This window comes from Palaemon carinicauda, chromosome 34 (assembly GCF_036898095.1).
Source record: "Palaemon carinicauda isolate YSFRI2023 chromosome 34, ASM3689809v2, whole genome shotgun sequence".
In the NCBI taxonomy this organism is placed as follows: domain Eukaryota; kingdom Metazoa; phylum Arthropoda; class Malacostraca; order Decapoda; family Palaemonidae; genus Palaemon; species Palaemon carinicauda.
In genome coordinates this window covers 73964310-73982949 of record NC_090758.1, presented here as the reverse complement: position 1 = coordinate 73982949, position 18640 = coordinate 73964310, and the positions used below count along the sequence as shown (strand labels likewise).

The following is an 18640-nucleotide window of genomic DNA, read 5'->3' as shown; positions in this document are numbered from 1 at the left end:
TCTTTCTAAGAGACAGTATCAGACAGGGATCCTGTCACCTATAGCAATACAGTAGACAGTGTGACAGACAGACTAACAGAGAATCAGAAACAATACCCTCTTGCTAAGAGACAGTATCAGACAGGGATCCTGTCACCTATAGCAATACAGTAGACAGTGTGACAGACAGACTAACAGAGAATCAGAAACAATACCCTCTTGCTAAGAGACAGTATCAGACAGGGATCCTGTCACCTATAGCAATACAGTAGACAGTGTGACAGACAGACTAACAGATCATCAGAAACAATACCCTCTTGCTAAGAAACAGTATCAGACAGGGATCCTGTCACCTATAGCAATACAGTAGACAGTGTGACAGACAGACTAACAGATCATCAGAAACAAGACCCTCTTCCTAAGAGACAGTATCAGACAGGGATCCTGTCACCAATAGCAATACAGTAGACAGTGTGACAGACAGACTAACAGATCATCAGAAACAATACCCTCTTGTTAAGAGACAGTATCAGACAGGGATCCTGTCACCCATAGCAATACAGTAGACAGTGTGACAGACAGACTAACAGATCATCCGAATCACAGCCAATTTCTATAGGCCTATAATATCTTTTAGAAATAGCTTTCTTCCTCTTCCTTTTAACTTAGATATTAAAAAAGAAAATAAAACATAAGAAAACTTTGTTTCAAAACAATACTCTTTTCTTTAAAGCTTTATATAAAGGTCCGGATTATTTTTATATTGACAGACTGACAGAAGTCTGTCTTTTCTGATTCTATGATATTTTTCATTCATTATTCATTACTTTTCATGTAGTTAATAATAATAATAATAATAATAATAATAATAATAATAATAATAATAATAACAAATGCTGTATTGTTTTCCGCTCTTTTTCCTCAAAGTCTCACACACACACAAACACACACACACACACAAACACACACACACACACAAACACACACACACACACAAACACACACACACACACAGAAGCGTGGGTGTCCACCAAAGACCCTAGAGAGTATAATAATAAGAATAAAGAAATAATAATAACAATAACATCACCCATCATAAAAAAGCCATAAATTTCACCCTCGTGAAAGAAAAACATAAAAAAATTATAATAAGAAATAAGAACCAACGATCAGAAGCGTTCGGCGAACGATAACAATAATCATCTACGAGTCCGTGAATGGAATCAACCACACTTAACAATATGGGATAGAGGGAGGGAGGGAAAGAGTGGAGGGAAACGATGGAGGGAGAGGGGGTTATGGAGGGACTATATAGAGGGAAGGGAGGGGGAGGGGGGTGTCATCTTTATTATCAGGTAGGCAGTTCGCTAATTTCCAGATATACGGTTCAACATAACAATAAACTTGTCAGGAGATTGGAACATCGTCAAAGTCTTATGTCTCTTCTCTTCGACTTCCTCCCGTTCCCCTTGGGGTTGTTTTTTTGGGGGTGGGGAGTGGGTTTGGGGTGGGGTTTATGATGGGGAAGAGGAGGTTTTCATAATTGACCTAGACAGATAATGCCGTTTTGATATTAGTTTTAATATCATTGTTACTGTTTTCTTATTATTATCAGTGAAAAATGATTATAAAGATCTTCGTGATAACACCAACCAAAGTATGATAATTTCTAGGAAGTAGGTAAGACAACACCACCTAGTTCACAATGTAAACATTCGAGAGCACTATAAACCAGTTATTATTATTACCTCCGCCAGGAGGGTATGTTTTCGGTTCGGTTTGTTTGTTTGTCTGTCTGTCTGTGGACAACGTAGAGGCCACATTTCTACACGGAATCACTTCAAACTTGGCCAAGTAGTTCCCCAATGTGTATGGAAGAACTGATTAAATTTTGGTCAAGGTCACCCCAAGGTCAAGGTCACGTGAAGGTCAAGGTCACGTGAAGGTCAAGGTCACCTGAAGGTCAAGGTCACGTGAAGGTCAAGGTCACGTGAAGGTCAAGGTCACTTGAAGGTCACGTGAAGGTCAAGGTCATGTGAAGGTCGAAGTCACATCAATTCATGATTCTAGGACATATGGCGCTCTAGGTCACCTTGGCGGAGGTATGTCCTCTACGAGGACCATGTCCGCGTTCAGGACTTGCTCACTTGTTATTATTATTATTATTATTATTATTATTATTATTATTATTATTAGCTAAGCTACAACCCTAGTTGGGAAAGCAAGATGCTATAAGCACGAGGGCTCTAACAGGGAAAAATAGCCCAGTAAGGAAAGGAAATACAGTATATTCTAAAAACAGTATGGTTTAAACTTCGGATTTATTAAGAAAAAATGAATTTTAAAGAATCTTTAGTTGGCCAAGGCACCAACCACCCGTTGAGATACTACCGCTAGAGAATTATGGGGTCCTCTGACTGGCCTGACATTACTGCATTGGATCCCTTTCTCTGGTTACGGCCTAGTTTTCCTTTCCCCACACATGCACCGAATAGTCTGGCCTATTCTTTACACATTCTCCTCTGTCCTCATACACATGACAACACTGAAATTATCAAACAATTCTTCTTCTCTCAAGGGGTTAACTACTGCACTGTAATTGTTCAGTGGCTACTTTCCTCTTGGTAACGGTAAAAGAGACTCTTTAGCTATGATAAGCAGCTCTTCTAGGAGGACACTCCAAAACAAAACCATTGTTCTCTAGTCTTGGGTAGTGCCATAGCCTCTGTACCATAGTCTACCACTGTCTAGAGGTAGAGTTCTCTTGCTTGAGGGTATATTAGGACACACGGTTCTATCTTATTTTTCTTTCTGTTGTTCAATTTTTAAGTTTTTAGAGTCTATTTTTCCTAACATGTTTTATTTTAATTGCTCATCACTTCTCATATAGTTTATTTATTTCCTTATTTTCTTTCCTCACTGGGCTATTTTTAGCCCTGTTGGAACCCTGGGGTTATAACATCCTGCTTTTCAAACTAGGGTTGTAATAATAATAATAATAATAATAATAATAATAATAATAATAATAATAATAACATCTAGCTGAACTTAGGACTAATATTGTTTATTGGATCAAGACTGTCCCTCGTTGATGTCGCTCACTATCACACAGTTCACTGTAATGTTGCTACATTTAACATCATATTTAAGAAAGGCTACATGATAGCTGTCACTTTTCAATAGTAGATATTACCATATAATTTGGCAGGAACAGAGAAACTATGTTTCCTATCAATCCTTGAAATATCCATTTGGATATGGAAATTATTCTAGGAACAATTTACACTACCGATAAAAATAACCATTCAACCCATACTGAAATAAACGTTTGCTGTGGCTTTTCTATGGCAGATATTAACATGAAAATTGGTATGGATAAAGTATATATCCTTCCTATAAATCCCTGAAAATTTCATTCACATATGTGAAGTATTCTACGAGTAATTTACGGCGCCGAAAATCGGCCTAACGCTGATATCGAAAAAGGGGCTACTGTGACTTTTCTATGGCAAGTATCAATACGAAAATTGGTATGAATGTAGTTCATATAACACCCATCAAACCCTGTGAAAATCATTTGTATATCTATAAAACTCTAGGAGTAGTTTGCTCCTCCTCACTGATTTGTTTAGCTAAAAGTCGTCACTTACGAATAAAAGTGACTGCCAGGGCATGCCTATAGTAGATACGAACATGAAAATTGGTAAAAACAAAGCTTATATATACCTTAATAATACCTTAAAATTTAATTTGAATATACTTATTGGTATAAGAGTTATTGACCCCGCTGTCGAAAATATCAGCTGCCCCCCCCCCCCCCGGCCATCCAAAATCTATGGTAAGGGCATGACAGCTACGGGTTGGGTGAGATATCTTTTAAAAAATGACATTTCATAGGTCACTCACTTTGTTTGTGATAATAATAATAATAATAATAATAATAATAATAATAATAATAATCAAAGTACGATAACTCCAACAAGCAAGGTATGACATCAACCTCACCGAATACAGAACGTAAACATTCGAGATCAAAATAATAATAATAATAATAATAATAATAATAATAATAATAATAATAATAATAATAATAATAATAATAACCAAAGTACGATAACTCCAACAAGCAGGTAAGACATTAACCTCACCGAATACAGAACGTAAACATTCGAGATCAAAATAATAATAATAATAATAATAATAATAATAATAATAATAATAATAATAATAATAATAATAATAATAATAATAATAATAATAATAACCAAAGTACGATAACTCCTACAAGCAGGTAAGACATCAACCTCATCGAATACAGAACGTAAACATTCGAGATTAAACTCTGTTGGCAGAGAACTGACCCCGTAAATAAGGCTCCTAGGCTGTTATATACGATTCCTTGTCCCTCCTACAGGAATCTACGGAAGAGAACACTGAATGCTAAATATAACGAGCTACAGGAGACTATAGGAGATACAGGAATCTATAAAATAACCCGAGTACTAAATTGCCTGTGACTACCAACTCTCCCGTATCATCCCACGTAAAAGCTAGAGAGGTTACGACTTTGATCTTCCATTATTTTCTATTCTATGCTTTTCCCCCATTTTTTTCCTTCTGGTTGTCGGGCAACATCCGGATCCATAAATGTTAATCACATCGTTTAGAAAAGATTTAATTTCTCCAAATGTCACAGATAATGCCAAAATCTATCACACGTCTCTCGGGGGAAGAAGACGAGAAGGCTACACGATCTATTGTTATGAGTTAAATGGCTGGGAACACCCTACTACTACTGACTGAGACTCTCTCTCTCTCTCTCTCTCTCTCTCTCTCTCTCTCTCTCTCTCTCTTCTATAATGGCCATTAAAGCTTTTATTATTATTACTTCTTATTATAATTCAAAAGGAGAACACATACACGCTCATGTGGAACTTAGACCAACCGACCATTAACTTACTTAGCAAGTTGACCATATTCTATAAACTAGTCAACTAAAAGATATATATATATATATATATATATTATATATATATATATATATTATATATAGGCTTTATATAATCATATATATACATATATATATATATATATATACATATATATAGGCTGTATATAATTATATATATATATATATATATATACATTTATATATATATATATATATATATATTATATATAGGCTTTATATAATCATATATATACATATATATATATATATATATACATATATATAGGCTGTATATAATTATATATATATATATATATATACATTTATATATATATATATATATATAAATAAGCTGTATATAATTATATATATATATATATGTGTGTGTGTGTGTGTGTATATATATATATATATACAGTATATATATATATATATATATGTATATAAAACATGATCATCATCAACCGTTAATAATCTACTGCAGGACAAAGGCCTCAGACATGGCCTTCCACTCCCGTCTGTTTGGTCTCTCTATGCCAGTCTATACCAGCAAAATTTCCTTAGTTCGTCAATTCATCGTCTTCTCTTCCTTCCCCTACTTCTTTTGCCATATCTATTATCTGCCATTTTCATTATATGTCTTGCACGTGTCCATCTTTATTTTTTATTTATATGTTAGAACATCTTTTAAGTTTACTCTCGTATCCATGTTGCCCATTTTCTATGCGTTGCCCATTTTCTATGTGTTGCCCATTTTCTATGCCTTAGTGTTATTCCAATCATTATTCTTTCCATAGCTCTTTGAGCTGTGACTATCCTATGTTCTAAGGCCTTAGTAACGCCCCCAAGGTTCTGATGCATAAGTTAATACCGATGTTACCATCTCATTAGATACTTTTCTTTTTAGAGAAAGTGGCATTTTACATTTCAGAATCTCATTTTGTTTACCAAATGCTCACCCTCCCATGCCTTATCCTTCTTTCAATTTCGGTCTCGTGTCCTGGGGAAACACTTACTGTCTGTCCTATGTACTTATATTCATTAACAATCTTTAGAGGCTCGTCCATAACTCTTATTTGTCGTCAGTACATTTTCATTGAACGTTATCTTAGTTTGACTCATACTCATTTTCAGTCCTACATTTCCGCTTTCTTCGTTCAGATTATCATCTTTTACAATTACTCTTATGCTCCCCTAAACGGATCTCTTGTCTGCAAATCTTGAGTTGTTAAGGTATTTCTCATTATTATTATTATCATTATTATTATTATTATTATTATTATTATTATTACTACTACTACTACTACTACTTCTACTATAGCCCATTTCTTTTAGCGATGCATATTTGCACCGACTCGCGGTGGTGCCCTTTTAGCTCGGAAAAGTTTCCTGATCGCTGATTGGTTAGAATTATCTTGTCCAACCAATCAGCGATCAGGAAACTTTTCCGAGCTAAAAGGGCACCGCTGCGAGTCGGTGCAAACCTGCATCGCTAAAAGAAATGGACTATAGCTAAACTATAACCCTAGCTGGAAAAGCAAGATATTATAATTTCCAGGGCTCCAACGGGGAAAAAATAGCCCAGTGACGAAAGAAAAAAAAGGAGTTAAATAAACGATATGGGAAGTAATGAACAATTGAAATAAAATATTTCATGAACATTAACATTAAAACGTATTTTATATATAAACTTCTTCTAAGCATGCTGTGAATAATTTAGGCGAGATGGGGTCTCCCTGTCTAACTCCTTTCTCAATCGGAATTTTCTCACTCTCTTTAAGCAGTTTTAGGATTGCTGTACTTCCTGTATATATATCTTGAAGTATTCTAGCATGAGATTCATCTATTCCTTGTGTTTGAAGGGGTTTCATTTCTGCTGAGGTTTTGACAGAAGCGAAAGCTTTCTCATAGTCTATAAATGCCTTACATAGTGGTTTATTACTTCCCATATATATATCTTGAAGTGTTCTAATATGAGATTCATCTATTCCTTGTGTCTGAAGGGCTTTCATTGCTGCTGAGCTTTTGACAGAATCAAATGCTTTCTCATAGTCTATAAAGGCCATACATAGTGGTTTATTACTTCCCATATATATATCTTGAAGTGTTCTAATATGAGATTCATCTATTCCTTGTGTCTGAAGGGCTTTCATTGCTGCTGAGCTTTTGACAGAATCAAATGCTTTCTCATAGTCTATAAAGGCCATACATAGTGGTTTATTACTTCCCATATATATATCTTGAAGTGTTCTAATATGAGATTTATCTATTCCATGTGTTTGAAGGGCTTTCATTGCTGCTGAGGTTTTGACAGAAGCGAAAGCTTTCTCATAGTCTATAAAGGCCATACATAGTGGTTTATTACTTCCCATATATATATCTTGAAGTGTTCTAATATGAGATTCATCTATTCCTTGTGTTTGAAGGGCTTTCATTGCTGCTGAGGTTTTGACAGAAGCGAAAGCTTTCTCATAGTTTATTATTGCCTTACATAGTGGTTTATCATAGCGTTGATTTTTCCATTAACTGGTTAATTATATGGATATGGTCAGTTGTTGAGTACCCACTTCTAAAGGCCTGCCTGCTCTCATGGTTAATTAAAGTTTAGCTCTTTCTATTCGGCCTAATATGATCTTTGTAAATATTTTATGTTATATATTCCGGAGAGTAAACTTATTGGACGGTAATGTTTCAGGTCTTTTGTGTTTTTCTTTTTGAGAATTTGTGTGATGATCTAAAGTTTTTTAAGCTGTGTATATATATACATATGTGTGTGCGTGTATATATACATATGTGTGTGGCGTGTATATATATACATACGTGTGTGCGTATATGTGTATATATATATATAATATATAGAGAGAGAGAGAGAGAGAGAGAGAGAGAGAGAGATTTTCACACGATATAAAAACAAGCAGAAGAATTTCGTGTTTATGACCAGAGTAGGTAAAAGCGAGAGAGAGAGAGAGAGAGAGAGAGAGAGAGAGAGAGATTTTCACACGATATAAAAAAAAGCAAAAGAACATCGTGTTTATGACAAGAGTAGGTAAAAGCGAGAGAGAGAGAGAGAGAGAGAGAGAGAGAGAGAGTTAGAATTGTGTTTGCTCAACCCAGCTATTTTGGATCTCATGTCTCAACTCTGTATTTCTTTCGCCGTCTTCTTTCCAAGTGTATCCTATTTGGCGATCAAATACTAACTCCCTCAGTAATTAAAGAACTCAAGCAAGACAGTATTAGCTCTCTCTCTCTCTCTCTCTCTCTCTCTCTCTCTCTCTGCAGCTCTCGTATTTGTGCGAACTCAAAGAGCCTCTTCTTCTTCATCTTCTTCTTCTTCTTCAAATCGAGTCTCTCACATTACACACTCACACAGAGGTACTTCTCTCTCTCTCTCTCTCTCTCTCTCTCTCTCTGCAGCTCTCGTATTTGTGCGAACTCAAAGAGCCTCTTCTTCTTCTACTTCTTCTTCTTCTTTTTTAAATTGAGTCTCTCACATCACACACTTACACAGAGGTACTTCTCTCTCTCTCTCTCTCTCTCTCTCTCTCTCTCTGCAGCTCTCGTATTTGTGCGAACTCAAAGAGCCTCTTCTTCTTCATCTTCTTCTTCTTCAAATCGAGTCTCTCACATTACACACTCACACAGAGGTACTTTTGACGAGACAGCTAGCACCTCTCTCTCTCTCTCTCTCTCTCTCTCTCTCTCTCTCTCTCAGTGTGTGTGTGGGAGGAAGGTTGTCGCTGAAGTATTTGACTTTGAACTTCAGGAACTGATGAAAGAAAAACTTATTTCTTAAGGTTTTTTTTTTTAATTTCTGTTTATCATTTCTATTGATTTCTTTACCTCCTTATTTACGTATTTGCTTATTTTCCTGTTAATCATTTCCTTATTTTACCTATTTTCCTGTGAATTATTTCCTTATTTTACCTATTTTCCTGTTGATTATTTCCTTATTTTACTTATTTTTCTGTTAATTATTTCCTTGTTTTACTTATTTTTCTGTTAATTATTTCCTTATTTTACCTATTTTCCTGTTAATTAATTCCTTATTTTACTTATTTTTCTGTTAATTATTTCCTTATTTTACCTATTTTCCTGTTAATTATTTCCATATATAACCCATTTTCCTGGTAATTATTTCCTTATTTCACCTATTTTTTGTTAATTATTTCCCCATTTTGCCTATTTCCCTGTTAATTATTTCCTCATTTTTCTTATTTTCCTGTTAATTATTTCCTTATTTTACCTCTTTTCCTGTTAATTATTTCCTTATTTTACTTATTTTTCTGTTAATTATTTACATATTTTCTATTAATTATTTCCTTATCTTACCTATTTTCCTATTAATTGTTTCCTTATTTTACTTATTTTTCTGTTAATTATTTCCTTATCTTACATATTTTCCTGTTAATTATTTTCTTATTTTACTTATTTTCCTGTTAATTATTTTTTTATTTTACAAATGTTTTTGTTAATTATTTTCTTAATCTAAAAGATTTCTTATTTACCTATTTTCTTGATAATCATTTCCTTAAGTTACCTATTTTTCTGTTAATCATTTCCTTATTTTACAAATTTGCCTGTTAATTATATCCTTATTTTATTTATTTTTCTATTAATTAATTTCTTATCAAACGAATTTTTCTGTTAATTATATCCTTATTTCATCTATTTTCTGTTAATTATATCCTTATTTTATCTATTTTTCTGTTAATTATTTCCCTATCAAAAAAGTTTTCCTGTTAATTATTATCTTATTTTACCTGTTTTTTTTAATCATCTGCTTATTTCACATATCTCCCTATTCACCCACTTTCCTTTTGATATATATATATATACAGTATATATATATATATATATATGTATATATATATACAGTATATATATATATATATATATATTTATATATATATACGTATTTATATAAATAAATATATATATATATATATATATGTATATATATATATATATATATACATATATAAATATATGTGTATATATATATATATATATATACATATATATATATATATATATACAGTGGGTACGTCATAATGACGCAAGCTCAGTCCCCGGCCAATCAACAGGTTAATGAATTAACGAATGAGATGAATGAAGTTGCAATGTATAATCCCACGCACAGCCATTAACACTCACCCCTCCCCCCCCTTAGAGGGGGTACGGGGGTGAATTGTGTATTTATAGACGGGTCATAAATTTCGACAACTCATTTGTTTTATGACGTCACAATTATCGAAGTAAATTTGGGAGGGGGGCAGGGGGGTCCTTTCGCATCAGCGTAGGCGGTAGGGATTGATTGATCGGTAGATATCGACGATGGCCGCTTTATCCCATCGGAAACAATGGCCGATAACTAGCTAATCTTGATTTTCATTTGCATTGAAACGGCTTTACCTCTATCCCGCCCTACCTCTCCTCCTCCTCCTCCCGCCCATAATTCCCTGTGTGGGCGTTATATAGTCTAAAAATCAGCTGTTTAGCCGGTTCATTTTCCCCGCCCACGCTAAATACACAGAGAGAGATGAGGGTCATGCTTCTCATTTAATTGTATTGCTTCTCACTTTACTCCCCTAATCTAGCCCTCCCCAACGCCCCTTGGTCATTTACCCACTGACAACCAAAATAAAATTCATTCATAAATTTCTAGAGCTATTTTCATTCATTCATTGCTTGTCGGTACGCTCATTCACACTATCTTATTTCTCTTTCTCTTGTTCTCTTGAAGTTTTTTATATTTTATATATAAATGATCTATTTTAATGTTGTTACGGTTTTTTTTTAATATTTTGATTGTTTATTACTTCTCTTGTAGTTTATTTATTTGTTTGTTTCCTTTCCTCACTGGGTTGTTTTTTCCTGTTGGAGCAAATTGGCTTATAGCATCTTGCTTATCCAACTAGGGTTGTAGCTTAGCATGTAATAATAATAATAATAATAATAATAATAACAATAATAATAATAAAAATAATAATAATAATGATAATAATAATAATTATAATTATAATTATGATAATCATAATTATAATGATAATAATAATAATAATAATAATAATAATAATAATAATAATAATAATAATAATAACAGCAATGATAATAATCATAATAATAATGATAATCATGATTATTATTATTGTTATTATTATTATTATTATTATTATTATTATTATTATTATTATTATTATTATTATTATTATCATTGTATTTATTCATTCCAAGAATTATATTCATTCCTTAATTCCCAGAATTACAACCTATCATTAATTTCAAGAAATCTTTACTTCATTCACAGAAATCCAAACAACATCACAGATGAATTGACAAGTATATAAAATTGACAAATTCTCCACACAGGGCCAGGACACAATAAAACACAATGAAGATTCTGTATCATTGTGGAAGTAGAAGCTAGTGTGAGAAGTGCTGTAGTCATATCATAGCAGGATGTGAATACCATATCTCAGCAATGTAACCTTTTTCATGAAGAGTAAACACTAACCAGTCATCCGTGGGAAAGGTTGCCTGTGAGAACGGAACTGGGTATCTTCCGTGTATTAATGTGGTGTTTACATTAATCCCTAAGTGCTGAAATAACTTTAACATGCACAGGGATATTTGTTGTAGTTTACTGGAAGATGTCATACAGAATGGTCATCCGACCAAACCAGCTATACTCCTGTGATGGAGATGTTAACACTGTTGTTCTTAAAGAATAAACCATTTTAAAGATAACTTACTTGACTTTACTTGAAGATGTAACATACCAACTCTAATAACTAACACAATTTAGATGACATTTGAAGAGAACCCAAATGTGTGTTAACAACAAGAGTATTAAGAGCAAAGGCAGCATTTAAAGAAGTAAAGTAATTGATGAAGAACAATCAGGATTCGAGGGTAAAATCGCTCTAAGGGACTGGCCAGACCAAGCGCGGCTAGCGGCGAGGTTAGGGGCAAGAGGTTATGGCGGCAAATTGAAACCTTAGGTATCTTACGTAGGTGGCCAGATAGGAGGCGCGGGAAGCCTCGCGCCTCCTATCTGGCCACCTGCGGCAAATTGAAACCTTAGGTGTCTTGTGTAGGTGGCCAGATAGGAGGCGCGGGAAGCCTTGCGCCTCCTATCTGGCCACCTGCGGCAAATTGAAACCTTAGGTGTCTTGTGTAGGTGGCCAGATAGGAGGCGCGGGAAGCCTCGCGCCTCCTATCTGGCCACCTGCGGCAAATTGAAACCTTAGGTGTCTTGTGTAGGTGGCCAGATAGGAGGCGCGAGGCTTCCCGCACCTCCTATCTGGCCACCTACACAAGATACCTAAGGTTTCAATTTGCCGCGGGAACCTCTTGCCGCTAACCTCGCCGCTAGCCGTGCTTGGTCTGGCCGAGCCCTAACTACAGACTGTCCTATTGCATCATAGGATGAATGCAGTGAAAGATATGGTAGGGATGCTGGATTCTTAAACATATAATTAGACACCAAAATAGTTTTCACACTCTTCAAGTAACACTAAATACAGGCTTAGCCAACAATTGTATAAACATTTTAACACCGTACACATATCGATAAGGAAAAATATAAGGCTGCTTCTTCTATTAACCAGCTATTTCCCATTTGTATGGGGTAAGCACGGTTGCCTTCTTTTTTGAAGGACTTTGCTTTGGCTTTGTGGTAGACCCTTGTCCCAATCGGCTGCCCTGCCAGACATCGCTTTTGACCCTGGTAATGTATGTTCAGGTATTGTACCAGTCACCGATGTCCTTCCTCTAAGCAGCGGGGAGTCCTGGCGCGGTTAGGTAGACAGTTCGAGACGTGTAAGATGTCTGTTATATTTTCAGACATAAAATCTGCTATGCACATCCCAACACCATTACATTTCCTGTACTTCATGACTGTGTATGGACGTGTCAACATACACATTCCCCCTATTCAAAGATACAACACATATATTGTTGACGTATTAATTATAACAGAGCAATTACATATACATTTAACGATTTGCAACAAGCAATAGCGCACTGATGTAGCTTTAGTTTGCAGCAAATGTATATTATTATAACATAATCCATAAAGTTATACTGTACGTGATTCATACGAACGTATATCATGACACTGGTGAAGCGAGGTACGTGGGCACCTCATGAATGCGCTATCCCACACAATGCTAAAAGAACTTTCTGTTATGGTCTCTCTCTTGGTGAAAAGGTGGTGTAAGGTCTGTCACTGGCCAAAAGTTGGGACTGCGCCAAATCAGGTATCATACCAGTATGGTTCGATACAGATATCCTCTGTCTTCACCTGTTTGTTCTTAACCTTCACATTATTTTCCACAGTCGCCCTGATTGTAAGCTTACAAAAATAACTATGAATATTCTAGTTCGTTTTTAATGGAAGCCATCTATCCTCGCAGTATTGTCACTCCAAAACGGTCATAAGTCTTTCATTATTGCACATCTTTTTTGCTCTACTCTATAATATTGGTCTTACTCGTTGATGGAACGCTGCTGACGATATCACATAGTGATTGGTGGGTTGACCAGTGCTTCACTTGACATTCCCTGCAAAGGAAAATTGTGATTTTGAAACTTATTATATAGTTCCTTAGATAAGCAGGCAATAGGAATTACATAAATTCATGGAAATTATCATAACTAAATTTGGTTGACAAATACATTGTTCAAGATGTCTAGTCTGACTTTTATGTAAAATGCGAACTTACCCGGATGAAGTCACACGATATATTGCTTAACTTTTATTCCTCAATAGACAGCCTCCCCTTTCTGAGATATCTTAGGGTAGGGCCACAACGGACGCGGGAAGCATCGAGGGAGAGGCACGACTTACGACTTGGGTGGCAAAGCAGTGATAAAGTGATACATGGCCACACCAGATATACCACCCTCTAATGCATAACGCTCAACAGTCAAAGTTTTTCTTCTTTGCAAATAAGTCATTATCTGATGGAAAATTGCGTTTTTGGGTGAAAATGCTCGGAACCGCCGCAGCATTTTAAAACGTGTTGCATCGCTCAGCAGCCATTTTAGATTGTCCAAACTTCTTGCTTGTCTGGTGTGGCCACTCAAGTAAGATACTCTATGTTCCAAGTTGTTGCAGGAACCTCTTACCTACAACCTCCATGCTTGCCGCGTCTGGTGTAGCCTGGCCCTTAGAGATACATTCAAATAGGAATAAGATTATAAAGGTATCAATAACCATAATAAAAGTCATACGTTACCTGCGACAGTACCACTGCATTCGACAACGCGAACACCTGCGTCCAGCCGGACTCCCGCACAGAGCGCAAGATGGGATGTCAGGTAGGAGAGCCTCCAAAGCCTCAAGGTTCCAGGCAGCAGACATACTCGTCGCGAGAACACACAGCGATTCTTGACTTGGGGAGAGACATCTTGAGGCCAAAATCTGGAAGAGTTCTTCCCAGCGGTCCATCCATCGGGTAATGACTCCATCGCCAAGCTGATAAAAAAAAAATAGGGTATGTTTGTGCTTATGCATTCGGTTCAATTCCATCATGAGAGCTGACGGCAGATTCTGTATTATGCAATCATTACAAATTCTTACACATTCTATCATTATTATTATTATTATTATCATTATTATTATTATTACAAGTGTATGCAATCCGTCAAAAATGACGGCTAAATATTTAGAAAGATATACACACACATGGATTCAAGCCTTCTCAACCCACGCCCTTTCCTAGCTAAAACACGGCAGTGTACCTCTTGGGGTACTCCCTCTCACCTGGGTATGACTACTCCATCTCCCACTGCCCGAAGGACAGGAGAGACCGAGTAGTTATGCGTCTAGTAATGCTGCTGAGCGTGACCAGAAAAATTTATATGTACATATATATATATATATATATATACACACATACATATATACAGTATATATATATATATATATATATATAGAAATATTATCTTTATATATATATATAGAATATATATATATATATATATATATATATATTATTATTATTATTATTATTATTATTATTATTATTATTATTATCATTATCATTATAATTATTATTATCATTATTATTATTATTATTATCATTATTATTAGCTAAGCCACAATCATGGTTGGAAAGACAGGATGCTATAAACCAAAGGGTTCCAACAGAATAAATAGTCCAGTAAGGAAAAGAAATAAGGAAACAGGCAGATTAGTGTACCTGAATGTACTCTCAAGAAAGAGAACTCTCTTCCAAGACAGTGGAAGACCATGGTATAGAGACTATGGCACTAAAGAATAGAGAACAGTAATTTGATTTTGGTCTAAAACTGGCAATTGGTTGTAATGACATCCTACAGTTAGAATAAAGTTAAGATTAAAACTGATGGTCTATATATGACAAGAGAGGTAAACTGAGCATAGATTTAATGCCATTGTCTAGCAGAAAAGAAATTAATTCATGAATCTTTCAACAAATCTTAGGGATCTAAGACAAACAGATAGATCTAAGTGAGGCATGACCATTATTAGTAGCATGTTTACATGAGAAAAATATCTATTATACACACTAACCTGTCTGACAGTAGTGACCAGAGGGGGTGGCCTAGCTTGCTGTGGCGTGGTGATAGCTAGCGCGGACAGCCATTTTCCAAAGGGTTCTAGAACCGGTAGATGAGACAACAATTCTTCGTTTAGTTTCCCCCGGATCTTTAGCAGCGCGGCTCGTCTTCCCCGGCTCAACTCGTACATGGAAAGACTCTCTTGATCCATCAAAAGAGTGTAAAGAGTAACCCATATTTGCCCCTCGATCTGGTTGACGGGACTTGATTGCTCAGTATCTTTTTCTCGAACCCACTGGCCATCCTGGAAATGATACAGAGTATCTTCGTGGAGGGTTTCCCAAGGAGATAGCTCAAGTAACGTTGCCAGAAGCTGGGGCACGTCGTGAGTCTGCAGGAGGCTCGTCATGGCACACAGCGGAAGCTTAGAGCGACAGGCTGTAAGCAGTTGGATTACAGCCACGCTTCGGAAGGCAAGGACCATACCCAGACGATTTTCCTCGTCGGTTACTTCCTTCTGGATTGTTTTCAAGGGCTCTTTGCAATTTCCACCTCCTTTGTTATCATTCTGGTCTTCAACTTTGGGAATAAAACAGAAACTTTTAATGATTACTCTTGCTCATACCAAAAATTCCTTAAAATAAAGTTTACTACTGTCTTCTAACATGATTGATTCACTTAAAATATCAATGTTTAAGAGACACTAAGAAAAGCCTGTCTATACTCTTACTAGCTTTAAATGCTCCTTCAGGTGTGTAAGGCGGTCTTCCATGACACTGCACATAGCTGGCTAGAACAGAGAGCTGCCTGACGCAGTAATCGATGACATCCAGGACAAGGGCGTCTAATGCCTCAGCCGATTCTTCGTGGAAGACCAAGGACTCTAGGATGGTCAAAGCTGCTGACTCTGTCTGTAACTGTTCGAGAAGAAAATAAACGTTCAACAGTTTGGAATCACAAGATCATTGTTTCAATTTGATGTTTATGAGTAAAATGGAAAACATTAAGTTCAAGGGACATTCTTGTTCAATGTCTTTGTTATCTGGTCAAACCCAACTTGACATGATAGTACACTTCCAAGTGACAGAGATCCTTCATTCCTTTAAAATACTGACATGCCACTTTGAAGTTTTATGGTCCTGCCATTAATATCTTTGTGTTTTTCCAAAATTGGTCTTAGAAATTATGCTATCTATCAGTAGTAATTAACAAGAACATCAACTCACCACTAACATTAGAGGTAAAGAAGAAGCAGGTGGAGTTTCGTTTTTCCATATACGCGGGAGGAGATGAAGACGCCACGACTCTCCCATGAGTAACTGCCATATTATCACCAAACCCTGAAATGATTAATTACTTTACTTACTTTGATGGCTGCTTTTCCGGTCCCATACAGGAGGGGAACCCCACTTTGCTGTATAGGACCCATGATTATTCTCCTCATGGGGGAGGGAGTGAAAGGAGAGGGACAATGATTTAGCACGGACCTAACACCGGCTTGACCCAGAGGGCCACCGGAGTGATTAGAGAATGCTTGTTAGTTAAGTTTCTGTCTCTTGCTCAGCTTCTTTTTTTTTTACCATGCAATAACTGCAAAGTTACATTGCAAGTCTCAGTAATATTCTGTTCTTTGCAAGGTATGGAGACAATAACCCTATGTTAAATATCATTTTGGAAAATAACTTGGAGTAGCCATGCATATACAAGTTCTTATGGCAGAGCCTCTGAAGATAAATCAAGACTATGTATCTCATAGTTGAGGAACATTGGTAAACACCAACCCATGCCAGTCAGTAAGGCATTAGCTACATTAGTGGCCCATCATTCAATGAAATTGAGAAATATTACCTCTTGTCAACTCTTAGGACTCGGCCACACCGGATGCGACGAACATTGAGGTTGCAGGGAAGATGTACATGCGCAATTAAAAATGTAATGTGTCTTATGTGGGTAGCCACACCAGATGACCAGAAAGGTTAGACCCCTTGTATTTGTTGCTGTCAAGTAATATAGCATGTTTAAAAAGGCTGTGGCAGTTCCCAGCGTCTTCACCCAAGACCACACAATTTTCCGTCAGATGAGGGCGTATTTACAAAGTAGGAAAGCTTTGACTGGTGAGTTTGATGCAATGGATGGTGGCGTTTCTGGTGTGGCCATGTGTCGCTTTTTATCCGCCCTGCTGCCCAAGTCGTGCCTTTACCTCGATGCTTGTCATGTCCGGTGTAGCCTCACCCTCAGGTAAATGACCACCAATGAAAATCAGACAACTTTTTCACGCACGTTTCTGCGACAGTCTTTGGAAGCAACGGCATCGGAATTACCTCATCCCAAAAGATCCAATTTTAAAAACTACTGAAAGATCTTAGAGGTCTAGAGGGATTAGCAGTCGGTTAATGGGATGCCAGCAAAACAATAGAGGTGGGTAACGGTTTTTTTCAGCGAGTACCTTATTATGCAGCGTGATGCTCCTCTGTACGTACTCCTCTCTCCTCTGAGATGTCTCCAGGGCCACTTCCACGCTAATCTGTACAAGCCGGCAACTCTGCTTGACCCATCTGAAAGGAATGACAATAAGCCTGTAATTGAAGGCATATGAACAAACAGTGGAGGAGTACATAAAGGATATGCTTCATGTTAAGATACACAACAACAAATTTATAGAATGGGAACTTATTGATAGTTTAGTCCAGTGGTTCCCAACCTTTTTCCTGTCATTTCCCCCCTGCACCCAGTGCAACCCTCCAGATTTCCCCCTTCATGTGTATGAGGGAAAGAGTAGTTGAAACACACTGTGACGACTTACTAATCTATTTTTCCATTATACAAATATACTGATAAACAAATAGTTACAGAGTAAAATGGATAGAGAGCGGTTAGAAACAACTAACCTCATAGCTCTATTTGTTTATCAGTATATGGAGAGCGGCTAGTAGCAAAATAAATGGACATTTGTTTATTCTTCTACTTCAAGATTGAATTAGTGAGAAGGTTGAGGCTGCTTCTTGTGCACGAGTGTATCAATATCAGGTGATACATTTTTTAGTTAGTAAGTAATGTAATTATTTCCCCCCGGTTAGCTTCAAATTTCCCCCCAGGGGGAGATTTCCCCCAGGTTGGGAACCACTGGTTTAGTCAATGTATCACTTCTGGAAAACCAAATCC

General features: G+C 36.4%; 1 protein-coding gene across 1 annotated transcript in view; it reads right to left on the bottom strand.

Annotated features, from left to right (window-relative positions):
- Nucleotides 1–13401: 13401 nt before the first annotated feature.
- Nucleotides 13402–18640, bottom strand: part of Zmynd10 (zinc finger MYND-type containing 10) — an 11923-nt gene continuing 6684 nt past the window's right edge. Inside the window, exons 2-7 of the mRNA XM_068357674.1 lie at nucleotides 17925–18033; nucleotides 16705–16818; nucleotides 16209–16395; nucleotides 15492–16057; nucleotides 14173–14411; nucleotides 13402–13495 (exon numbers count right to left, since the gene is read on the bottom strand). Coding sequence (XP_068213775.1) covers nucleotides 13402–13495; nucleotides 14173–14411; nucleotides 15492–16057; nucleotides 16209–16395; nucleotides 16705–16818; nucleotides 17925–18033 — 1309 coding nt within the window. The remainder of the gene's footprint in view (nucleotides 13496–14172; nucleotides 14412–15491; nucleotides 16058–16208; nucleotides 16396–16704; nucleotides 16819–17924; nucleotides 18034–18640) is intronic.